The sequence below is a fragment of the Pongo abelii genome, chromosome 7 (assembly GCF_028885655.2).
Source record: "Pongo abelii isolate AG06213 chromosome 7, NHGRI_mPonAbe1-v2.0_pri, whole genome shotgun sequence".
Classification (NCBI taxonomy): domain Eukaryota; kingdom Metazoa; phylum Chordata; class Mammalia; order Primates; family Hominidae; genus Pongo; species Pongo abelii.
Window position 1 is genome coordinate 146459457 of NC_071992.2, and position 12815 is coordinate 146472271.

Sequence of the window (12815 nt, forward strand, 5' to 3'; positions counted from 1 at the left end):
CAGGTTGAGGTTACAGTGAGCTGTGCTCATACCACTGCACTCCAGTCTGGGTGACAGAGAAAGGCCCTACCTCAAAAAAAAGAGAGATTTTGTTTTTTCATCTTTCAGAAACTCTGGAAAAGAGCCGACTCTTTTTCCCTGAAGTTTGGGTCTGGAAGTGGCTCTCTATCCTTTTCTTGGATGGCACCTCCAGAGAAAACACTTTAGGGTAAGGCTGGATAAAAATTGCCTGTAAGAGATCTCCTCAAGTATACAATTTCAGTGAAAAAAGGGAAGAAAAGAACACTGCTATCAGCCTAGCCTAAAAAAAATTATTAGAAACAGAACTTGAAAGAGTGATATTTTTATGTTTGAAAATCTCTGGGCAATCAGATTTCCCTAAGTATTATCTTTTCATTTCCAAATCTGCAAAAGGAGTCAAGTGGGAAAGTAGCAAAGTTACTTGATTAAAATAATCAGAAGTAAAAACTCATTCTGACAGGAATTTTGTTCAAGACCATTGCACAACCCTGTGACCACCGGGAAGTGAGGTTAGCTCCTGTCTGTGAACTGGGTAGACAGCGGTGCTGCTCAGAGAACGGTCTGCAGACCTGTGCCCAGTCCAGCCACAAGATGTGCATGCAAACCAAGAGTGAACGTCTGGTTTCTCGTCGCGGCCAGCCCCACTTGGCTACCACAGCTTTGAGCAGCGCTGGGAAATTCATGAAAACTCATTTCTAGAATTCTGTCCATTGCATCAATGGATCCAACAGGGGAAATGAAGCGCTGAGATGGCTTACCTTGACTGCTGGGATAGTCCCTCAAACTTGTTTGTAGTCTTACTTGAAGAGGATGGACCCCCATCGTTACCTACAAGGAAAACCGAATGTGAAAAGGTATGTCTTTAGATGGGGAAATGCAATGAGAATATATGGGTTTGGCCTATAGACAGGCATTGCTCAAGTTCCAGAACAGCATTTAAAAGACCCAAGCCAAAACAGTATGCATTTCTGGCATAAGACCAAAACAAAATTGAGCACTGTTTTGGGCTTTGTGGTTTTTTATTTCTGGTAAAGGAGTGTATCAAAGAGGTGAGCAGCTGCTCTGGGGCAAGGAAGGCCTCGAAGAGCATAGAAACTTGGTGATGTTCCCACTGGCTCAGGATCTTGTCCTTAGTTTGAGGGTAGAGAAAGAATAAATTTCAAGTTCACCAAGAGGTCCCCATGCTAGGAGACTACCCCCTAGTATCCAAACTCAGAAGAAACACACAACTCACAAGTGGAGTGTGCGTGTGAACACCATTAGCAGGGTAGTGGATAAGTAGTCATCTGCTGGGCCAGGCCCTCAGGCACTTACTGACTCGTCATTCATTCTCTCTTTTTTTTTTTTTTTTTTTGAGACAGAGTCTCACCCTGTCACCCAGGCTGGAGTGCAGTGGTGCAATCATGGCTCACTGTAGCCTTGAACTCCTGAGTTCAAGTGTTCCTCCTGTCCAGCATGCCAAGTAGCCGGGACTACAGGGGCATTCATTCAAATATTAACTTTTTTTTTTTTTTTTGAGATGGAGTCTCACTCTGTTGCCTAGACTGGAGTGTAGTGGTGCAATCTCAGCTCACTGCAGCATCGGCCTCCCAGGTTCAAGCGATTCTCCTGCCTCAGCCTCCTGAGTAGCTGGGACTACAGGCGCACACCACCACACCCAGCTAATTTTTGTATTTTTGGTAGAAACGGGGTTTTACCATGTTAGCCAGGCTGGTCTAAAACTCCTGGCCTCAGGTGATCCACCTGCCTCGGCCTTCCAAAGTGCTGGGATTATAGGCATAAGCCACCATACCCGGCCAAGTATTAACATTTATTAAGCATCTACTATGTGCAAGGCATAAATGTGAAGCAGAAGGCATAAAAACAAATAAAATGTCACTGCTCTCACAGAGCTTATGCTCTGGCCTGTGAGACTTAGACACAGGAAATATACTAATAATGTGTAATGAGATGAACATCAGTTGCTGTCAATTGAGGAGAAAATAGTTTCTAAACTCTGACTGCTGGCAGGAGTGGGGGAGAGGGAGTAGGGAATGCTGTCTGGGGAAGACATAGCACCTGGACAGGTGAAGAACTTTCTAGTGGGTGAGCAGCAAAACCAGAGGCACACAGGTGGAGGTAAGTGTGCTATGTCCAGGAGAGGGTCACAAGACAATAAATGAGGGCTCTTCTATGATCCATTTTGTGGTGGGCAGAGCGCAAGGCAGTTGTGGAGCCCCAAGCTGCGGGCACCCAGGAGGATTCCCCGGGACCCTGCATGGGCACCCTGTCTCTGGGGCTCTAGTTCATTTCCTTGTCCTTTCTTCCTATGACTGCTCTGGAAACTCTTGGTCTCTTCCTTCAGCAGCCTCCTCTCCTCCTCTACCTAGAAGACTATACTACTGCCTAGGTGGCACTGGGAATGGGCTGGCTGAGAAGGCTGAGCACCAGGAAGGCAGATGAAGTGGGCAGAGCTGAAAAAAAACTGACTGATCCTCCCTACACTGCACATTTGCTCAACAGCACCACCGATTGCCCACATGCTTTTATATTCATCCAGCCTTCCTTCCTCACAGCATGAGACCGGCATCGTAAGATAAGGAAATGAGACTAAATGAATAAATGGCTGCAGGTCCCGTGGGGGAAATGGTGTACCTGGGAGTCCTGACCACAAATCAATGTGCTCTTCATTACCCATCAAGACGCCCTGATAATAACATTATTAACAGCAACGACCGTTTACTGAGCACTTACTGTGAGCAACATACTGTGCTACATACTCATAGTAATTATGCTTATGAGATAAATAGTATAATCACCCCTCATTTTATATATGAAGAAGCACACAGAGAAGTAAAGTCAATTGCCCAAGGTCAGGTCACTGGTAAGGGTCAAAGCTGGGATGGAAAGCCAGCAGCCCTCTTCCAGGGTCTGTACTGTGAATCACCACACTCTAGCACCTATCACCTCCTGGTCCGACTGCACCTACTGAAGAGGGAGAGGATGGCAGGGTGCTCACCTCCTGGAAAGAATGTTCTGTAATTCTATGATATTGATATAAGAAGAAATGAGATAAACCGGCATTACTAGAAGAACCAAAGGCTTTCAAATTTAGTTTTATTTAATTTTAATTAAACTAACCATCAGTATATGGTCATGAGCCCATATAACTTAATATTTAAGGACTTCTTTGGTAACTCATAAAATCCTCAGAGCTGTGATGTTCTTTAAGGTAGGCATTTATTTTTTTTCTTCTTTATTTTTTATTTATTTATTTTTTCAAGATGGGGTCTCACTAAGTTGCCCAGGCTGGTCTTGGACTCCTGAGACCAACTGATCCTCCCACCTTGGCCTCCCAAAGTGTTAGGATTACAGGTGTGAGCCACCACATGTGGCCTTTTTTTTTTTTAAGAGACAAGGTCTTGCTCTGTTGCCCAGGTGGGAGTGCAGTGGCATAATCATAGCTCACTGCAGCCTTAAACTCCTGGGCTCAAATGATCCTCCCACCTCAGCTTCCCAAGTAGCTAGGACTACATGCATGCCTCCACCATGCCTGGTTAATTTTAATTTTAATTTTTTTTGTAAAGACAAGGTCTCATTACTAATTTTTTTTTTTTTTTTTTTTTGGTAGAGAGAAGGTCTCACTGTACTTCCCAGGCTGGTCTCAAATGCTTGGCCTCAAGTGATCCTCCTGTCTTGGCCTCCCAAAGTGCTGGGATTACAGGCATGAGCCACTGCACCTGGCTTGGTAGGCATTTCTTTCTAGCACTGTGCTCAATGATGAGTCTTCAGGGCTAGATATCAAATCTTATACTTTCCCACTTAAATGATTTATAACAATCAAAACGTCAAGGAAAATTTTATGTTTGGGGAATGAACTATTGCATCCACTAATTCCCTTCCCAGGTAGAAAACATTCCAAAGAAGTGATTATTAATGCAGGTTGCATGAGGTATATATGAGTAAATTTGAGACCAACAGGGCTGCAAAGGCCCTCTGGCTCTGCTGAGGTCATTCATTCTGCTGTCGCACAGACGAGTCATCATGTCAGGGGCTGCTGCCCAATACCCACAGGCCCAAATGTCCAGAGTTCTCATTTAGCCTTCCTCTTTGGCTTCTCAAAATGAGTCTCCTTTTTCCAAAGATGGTGTGAGTTTTTATGTCTCTGTAACTTTGCCCCTTACGTTCCTTTCCCCTGCAAGAAAGGCCTGTCTCCTTCCAGTTTTGGTGAATTCCTACACAACCTTCAAAGAACACCTTTAGAGTCACTTTCTGAGAATTCTTCCATAGCTGACTTGACCACCCCTTATAACCAGCTTCTTACCAGGAGTGGTTAATTACGGGTGCAGATTTTGGACCTAGACAAGTGTGGCTTTGAATTCTAGCTGTACTGCTGACCAGTGGGTATGAGTTTGGGTGACTTCTTATTCTGCTAAACCTCAATTCCGTCATATATAAACTGGGAACAACCATGGTACCTACTACCCTAGATGGGCATATAAAGGAAATAAACTATGAAGTACGGGACACAGTGCTAGACCACAGGAAGCCTGACACAAGGGTAATATTATTCACAGCTCTTCAATGGCATGAAACAGAAATGATGCTAATTTACTAAATGAGTGGTCACTTCAAAGAATGCACCCCACCTTCTATGTCTTTGTAACACCATTATTTTTATTTTTATTTTTTCTGGGATGGAGTTTTTGCTCTTGTTGCCCAGGCTGGAGTACAATGGCATGATCTCGGCTCACTGCAACCTCTGCCTCCTGGGTTCGCTGATTCTCCTGCCTCAGCCTCCCAAGTAGCTAGGATTTCAGGCATGTGCCACCACGTCTGGCTGATTTTTGTATTTTTAGTGGAGACGGGGTTTCGCCATGTTGGCCAGGCTGGTCTTGAACTCCTGACCTCGAGTGATCCACCTGCCTCGGTCTCTCAAAGTGCTGGGATTACAGGCGTGAGCCACTGCACCAGGTTGATAACACCACTTTTTAACAAAATGTCTGGCACAGAGCAGTCAATAGTCCCTGCTAGCGAAAGACAGGACTGACCGTGCTGGCTCATCAACTTCTCTGCCCACAGCGGACCTTCTTACACCTGGCTGGGTAGGTGTCTATGGTCTGGTTGACAAGAATCCTGTCACTCTCATAGCTATGCAAAGGCTACCTGCTGTGCTTGAGAAGAAACGTGTGGCTAGAAAAAATTCTGAAAATAAAATAGTACTGAAAAGAGAACAATGAGCAGCAAAAATATGGAAGCAACTCAATCCCTTTTTCTCTCTCTGTGCAATTTGGAAAAAGGTCTTAGTGTATCATACAGATGTGTTTAAGAGAAAGTTGGAGATACATCCTGGGCAGGCAATGGAAGAAATGCGGCCAAGACTCCTGGTCACCTACCATAGCTTCGAAGCTACAGAAGAGTTTGCGGAAAGAGAGGGGGCATTGGCTCAGCAGTGAATGGCCTGGTTGCTACAGGAGTATTCTGGAATAGTGAATTACTATACAGGCCCTGGAGTTGGAAATGGGTTCAAATCTCAGTTTTGCAGTTCCTGGATTTGAGATCTTAAGCAAGTCATTTGACTTCTCTGTGCCTAATTTCCTCATCAGTAACTGGGACAATGACAGTCCCACTTCCAATAAGTAGATATGTAATAAAACAAACAACAAGAAAAACCAAAAAAGCAAAGGAAAAGAAAAGAAAATAAGTAAATATGCATGTCTCAGACATTTCATCTATTGAGCTTTTTTACCTGGAAGTCCCAGGCCTGAAATATAAGCAGTAAACCAATTTTTGGTATAGTTTTTCATCCATTATTTGGTCTATATTAAATAAAAGTACAATTCTAACTCCCAGTGACCAAAGATGAGGAATGTAAGTGATTCCCAGAGGTCACTTTGTCAGGGATTGGTAGAACCTGGATCAGAACCTGGGCTTCTGGAATGTTCTTTCAGTGCATGTTATGGTTTCCCACGTGCACTGCAGACACTTCTCTAAATGCCAAAGGATGGAGGGCCGGGGGAGGGGGGAAATTGTTCTCAGGTATTAATTCAAGAGTCTCAAGTGTGAGAATAGCGTTAGTCTTAAGGCTACCATGAACCTAACAATTAGTTGTATTTCTTTCTTTGCTCTTGCCTGTAAGAATCTTAGGGTCAAATTCGTGGCCCACTTCCAGACACTGTATGTGACTTTTTGTTACTCATTTTGTGGAGAAATCACACTCCTGGAATTCACCTTACTTTGCTACCTTTATTCTCCCTTTGTCCTCATTTCTTATTATTTAAATTGTGTTAAAATATGTGTTAGTCTGTTATAAAGTAGGTTATAAAAAAAAAGAGGAGGACTGGGTGAGGAGGCTCACGCTTGTAATCCCAGCACTTTGGGAGGTCAAGGCAGGAGGATCACTTGAGCCCAAGAGTTCGAGACCAGTCTGGGCAACATAGTAAGACCTTGTCTCTACAAAAATTAAAAAATTAGCTGGGTGTGGTGTGACACACCTAGAGTCCCAAGTTACTTGGGAGGCTGAGATGGGAGTATCACTTGGGCCCGGGAGGTTGAGGCTACAATGAGCCGTGATTGTGCCACTGTACTCCAGCCTAAGCGACAGAACAAGACGTTGTCTTTTTAAAAAAAAAAAGAAGAAAGAGGTTCAATGAAATGCAACTTCAAAAATCATAAATTCCCTACAAAACCCAAATCTGTCCACAGGACTATTTGTTTTGCTATCAAAAGCCTGCCTCAGAAGTCTCCTGAGACAGATGGCTGGATTCATCACAGAAGCAGGACTTCAGTAATGTAATGCTGGGGCTATTTTGGGCACTGTGGATGTTGTGGTTCTGGCAGGGAAAAAGCCTGGGGTGGCCCTCCCAGCCTGGGCAGTGCGGGAGCTGCATACCAGGGTGCCATGCTGCAGATGGATAAGGAGGCAAAGCCAGCAGAGCTTGTGCTGCTTGCCAGGAGAACCATGCTAAATTGATCGCCTTCTCCACACTTCAGCTTGATGGGCACAGAAACCACTGCTGTGAGGAGAAATGGCCAGTGGGCCTGCATTTTGCGAGCACAGAGTGGTGCGTGGAGAGGGTGAGGAGGGCTGGCTCTCAGCCACATAGGCTGCAGGTGAGTCCTGGCCCCCACGTACTAGCTGTGAGAAACAGTGTGTAAATCACTGAACCTTTCTGCGCCCCGAAGTTGAGATAATAGCATTTTCTCTCTGTGTAACTATGGTTAAGAATGAGGTAAGTTAACACATGCGAAGTGCTCAACACAATGCCCAGCACTCTGTGAGGCACTTACAAGTGATGGCCTTATAAAATATTACGTATGTAGTTTTTTATCCAAAGATTCTAAAATAACGAATTGTCATTTTCTTTTGTCTTATAAGCCATAAACCTGTATTAAGAATTTATGGGCTGGGTGTGGTGGCTCATACCGGTAGTCTCCAGCACTTTGGGAGGCCAAGGCAGGTGGATCACATAACTCAGGAGTTTGAGACCAGCCTGGGCAACATGGTGAAACCCTGTCTCCACAAAAAATACAAAAATTAGCTGGGCATGGTGGTGCACACCTGTAGTCCCAGCTACTCAGGAGACTGAGGTGGGAAGATAGCTTGAGCCTGTGAGGTGGAGGCTGCAGTGAGCTATGATCACGCCACTGCACTCCAGCCTGGGTGACAGAATAAGACCCTGTCTCAAAAACAAAGAAAAAGGAGTTTATGAAGGCATGAAATGGAATTTGAGAGGGTGAAAGATAGACTCTTTGTAATGAAGGAAGTGTGGCCTTCTGTGAAGTAGATGCATTAAAGGTTACAATCTCTGGCCCTCGTTCTCACAAAACACTCAACATCAGCTGCCTTGCTTATTTTCTCCTGCCTATTCCACTCATCTTCCAAGGCCAAATGCAAGATCTACTTCCTCTTAAACCATCTTCTATCTCCTTCTTAAAGGTCAGCATGGGGGATTGGGCGGGGCTAATCATCAGCATAGAAAGTGTGATCATCAGCAGAGCCAAGACCTGTCAGCCATGGCTACTCTGCAAAGGAGCTGAATGTCAGAAGTGCCCCTGAGACCAGAAACACAAATGTCGGGGAACCAAAAAGGGTATAGGCTTCAGACTTGACAGGTGGGCCAAGTTTGGTGGCTCATGACTATAATCCCAGCACTTTGAGAGGCCGAGATAGGTGGATCACTTGAGGTCAGGAGTTTGAGACCAGCCTGGCCAACATGGTGAAACCCCGTCTCTACTAAAAATACAAAAATTAGCTGGACATGGTGGCGGGTGCCTGCAATCCCAGCTATTCGGGAGACTGAGGCAGGAGAACTGCTTGAACACATGAGGTGGAGGCTGCAGTGAGCTGGGACTGCCCCACTGCATTCCAGCCTGGGCAACAGAGTGAGTCTGTTTCGAAAAAAAAAAAAGAGAACTTGACAGGTGGAAACCTCCACCTGGCTGAGGAAAGAGGCTGCTGTGCTGCAGGCAGGGGTCATGGGAGTGATGCCAGTGCTGCTGTACGGATGGCTAGTGAGACTAGTGGGTACAACAGAGTGGTGGTATGAACAGGTGGCCTAAAACAGATTGGGACAGGAAGCCTCGAGTCTTGCCTACTTTACAAGTTTGATTCCATATTTAATGTTAGGCAAGCGATCAGCGTGAACCCATTGATCTAAAAAATGGAGAGCTGCTGACAATAACCATAACCCCCAAATCTCGCCTGTGAATCTGGAGGAGGAAATCCTGGGCACAGTGGGGAGAGGAGTACATCTGGCAGGTACATGACAGCTCACATCTTAAGACTAGAAAAAACAATGGCCAAGACAGGGGTTTGAGACTTTTGAGGTTGTTGGGATGGGTGAATATATTTTGCATGTGGGTTGGATGTGACTCTTTGGGGGTCAGAGGACAAGCTGTGGTAGGCTGAAAAACGGCCACCCAAAGTTATCGAGTCCTGATCCCTGGAATTTGTAAATGTGACCTGACTAGGAAAAAGGGTCTTTGTAAATATAATTAACTTAAGGATCTTGAGACAAGGAGATTATCTTTATTTTTTTTGAGACAGAGTTTCGCTCTTGTTGCACAGGCTGGGGTGCAATGGTGCAATCTCGGCTCACCACAACCTCCGCCTCCCGAATTCAAGTGATTCTCCTGTCTTAGCCTCCTGAGTAGCTGGGATTACACGCATGCGCCACCATGCCCAGCTAATTTTGTATTTTTAGTAGAGATGGGGTTTCTCCATGTTGGTCAGGCTGGTCTTGAACTCCAGACCTCAAGTGATCCGCCCACCTTTGCCTCCCGAGACAAGATTATCACAGAAAATTCAGGTGGGTCCTAAATACAATCACATGTACACTTATGAGAGGGAAAGGCAGTTCTGAGAACACAGAGAGGCGGCGGCAGTGGGAAGATGACCATGAAGGCGGAGGCTGCACCACTCCACGGATCACCTGGAGTCACCAGAAGCTGAGAGAGGCAAGAAACAGATTCTTCCCACAGGGCCTCTGGAGGGAGCAAAACCCTGCTGGATTTTGGACCTCTAGCTTCTAATACTGAGAGAATAAATTTGTTATTTTACAACATCTAGTTTGCGGTATGCGTTACAGGAGCCTCAGGAAATTAATGCAGGTTTCTCCCATCTCTAGCTATCCAGCAAAATGCTAGGCTGAGAATAATGGTAACAGCAGCTATCATTTATTGGGTGCTGCCCGTGGTTTTGGTTGTTTTTTATGTGTTCTTCTCATTTAATCTTCATAACTCCATATGCAATACAGACACTATTACTAGCCCCATATTATAGTTGGAGAAGCTTTGGCACTGAACAATTCAAAGATACTTGCTGAAAATCACAGGGCTATTGAGTAGTAGAGACGGAATGAGAATCCAGACAGTATGACACTTGAGTCCACCTTAGAGCACTTTGCTCTGCTGAGAGAAGCAGCACATGCCCTCAGAAGGAGTTCATGTACTGGGAAAGACAGGCAAGGAAATAGCCACTGTGATACCCACTACACCAGTGGGGACAAAGGGTGGGGAGTGAGGCGTTTTACTGGACTGCGAAAGGCCTTTTAAGTAGATCCCAGGAGAGCAGATCTTGAAAGATGACTAAACATTAACATAAAGAAGTAGAGGGAAGAAGATTCTAGGTTGAGGGCATACTGTAAGCAAAGGCTCAGATCTGAGAGAAAAAAATAGAACTTTGGGGAATGTGGTGTACCTCAAGATGGCGGACATGTTCAGCTTTGGGGGTGGAGAGGTAAGGCCTGGTGAGAGCTAAGGGGCTGTTCTTTTACTACCTGCTCATGCCTGGTATCTACCTCCCAGTCCTGATCTCTCGCAGTTCAAAGGCCCTGATCCTCATGGGCTGAGGAGAGATGGGAGGTTTAGGGGAACATAAGAGTGCTGGAAAGGTGCGTCCACAGAGGAAAGCTGCAGGCATCAGAGAGGAAGGTTGCCTAGAAGGCTGATCCCCTAAGTGCCTTGCTGATGACCTGTCTGGGCCCTGCCTTTGGCTTCTAGAATACAATGTCAGCAGGAGGCGGGAAGGGATAAAATCAAGCAGTAATAATACAACACAGACCGCAAGCACTAGGATCAGAGCAACTATAACCTTTCTAAGGAGAAGTCTAGCCGTGTATGAACGCACCCACACATACATGCCCATTACTGACCTGTGTCTGTAGATAGTATATCTTACATACATGCATGTACACCAACATATGCTTTCTAAAATCAAAATTAAAAAAAAAATTTAAATTGTTTTTTAAATTTAAAATTTTGATTTCAAAAATCAAAAGTCCATGCCATGTGGCGAACTGTCACTGTGGCCGAGGACAGATGATGATTTTTGTCCTTCAAGGCTGGTTGTAGGTGAGAGGCTCTTAGCTGGTGAGAAAGTGGCAGACAGAACAGTGTCCTCATCTGGAAAAGGTTATAATGCTCCCAGCTCACTGTCAGGCACTCTTATAAAGTAAATTTTGTTTAATAAAAAATGCTCCCTGACCCATCAACAATGGGGGGAGAAACGGCCAGCTGCTAGTCTTGCTCTTGAGTGATGTGAAAATCTAAAAAAGTGATGATTTTCAAGCCAGAAAGCGGAAATTTGGTAAATTTATTTGAGGAATGTTCGAGTCTATACAATGTGAATAAAGGCACTTTAAACCTTAAGAAATAAAACCACTTAAACAAGAGGATTAAAAGTTAGAGAAATTTGGAAAGGAGGTTAATTTGTGATATGAAACGCTGATGTGAAACTTGTGACTTTCATGGAATGTTATTTGGGGGAAAGGCCTTTTTGATGAAATCTGGGGATCCTGAAGGCCTTACACAGCAGACTCTGAAAATGTCAAGGACATCCTTAGTCTTTATGTCCATATGTGCTAGCACACCTCAATTGTTCTTGCCTGGCTTGTGGGAACTAATTCATTAACACCAAACTCCAATGTCTCCTCCTCTCTAAACCTTCCCTGGCTTTCCTCTAAAGTCTGACATTCAGTTTTCCAGCATTTCTAGCGTTTAGACAACATGTCTATCCTGATAGTAAAGAACATGTGCTCTAATGATTTACCCACGTGTGTCTTGCATTAGACCATGAACTCCATGAGCATATGGACTGAGAAGGCCCAAGCAAGGGGCATAGTAAGTGCCTCAAGTAAGCAAACAGAGTCAGAGAATGAACGGCTAAATGCACACACATGCTTGCACACACATAACCCGGGGTGTCTGGGCCAGATGGTGAACAGGTGACAATCAGCAACGGAACAATATAACTTTCCCCCAAAACTCGAAACACAAAAAATATGAAGAAAGCCACAATGAAACTCCACAGCAGGAAGAGGTGAGACACACAAACTAACATATTTATTCAGCAAAGCTTCTGTGAATGTCTGTCATGGGCCAAGACCCTGTTTCGTGATGGGGGTGACCCCTAAGTCGCTAGCAGGCTAGTAGTAAAGATGGGAATTATGTCCCTTGTAGACGGGAATTTGTCATGTGCAGTCAATGTCACTGAAGTGATTAACAAGCTGATTCTGGGCAAATTTATTCATTCTCAAGTGATTACTGAATATTCACTGTGTGCCAGGCATGGTTCCAGTAAACACAGGTGAGAACAAGACCAAGACAAGGTTCTGGCTCTCATGGAGCTTACATTTTAGTGGGGCAGCTTACATTCTGTGATAAGGTGTTTGGGGGAAAACAGGTAGGGAGGAAGCTGCATTGGAGGGCAGGGGAGATAGACATGCTGGCTGAGAACTCAAGGATGAAAGGGAAGCAGCTGTTCAAAAAGCATGACAGAGTTCCAGGGAGTGGGAGGGCCCTCAGGAGGCAGAGGATGGTGTATCCAAGAAGTGAAAGAAGGCCAGCCCTGAAGACAAAGTGGCAGGAGAGGGTCTGGGAGATAAGAGCCCGATCATGCAGGGCCCTGTGGGCCTTGGTATAGGGAGCTTGCATTTATCTGAAGCTCAACAGGAAATCTTAAAAGGGTGTTAAGGAGAAAAGTGACCATGAGCTGATTTACATTTTATAAGAAAACCATTCTGGCTGCTGTGAGGAAAATGGATTACTTTGCTTTTCTGAGCCTCTGTTTCCCTATATATAAACGAGACTAATAATACCTACCTCACAGAGTTGCTATTATAACTGAGTAAGATTTAGGAAGTGCTCAGCACCTTTTAGTTTTTAATGGCCTAAATACTTTTCAAAATGTTCCTTTCCCTTAAGAGACAGGTAGAATCATGTCATATATACCCGAGTCAGCACCCAGCATGTGTGTGCATCTTGGCACACTTTCTGAATGTGCCAACGGGCCACTGCCCAGTGGAGCCCCACAC

At 44.9% G+C, this 12815-nt stretch overlaps 1 protein-coding gene across 18 annotated transcripts in view; it reads right to left on the reverse strand.

The window, feature by feature from the left end:
• The window catches only part of ASAP1 (ArfGAP with SH3 domain, ankyrin repeat and PH domain 1), a 389931-nt gene that overhangs the window by 26306 nt on the left and 350810 nt on the right, over positions 1-12815 (reverse strand). For all 18 annotated transcript variants that reach the window (XM_024251018.3, XM_024251022.3, XM_063726810.1 and 15 more), the window contains one exon: positions 780-849. In XM_024251018.3, the coding sequence (XP_024106786.3) occupies positions 780-849 (70 nt within the window). The remainder of the gene's footprint in view (positions 1-779; positions 850-12815) is intronic.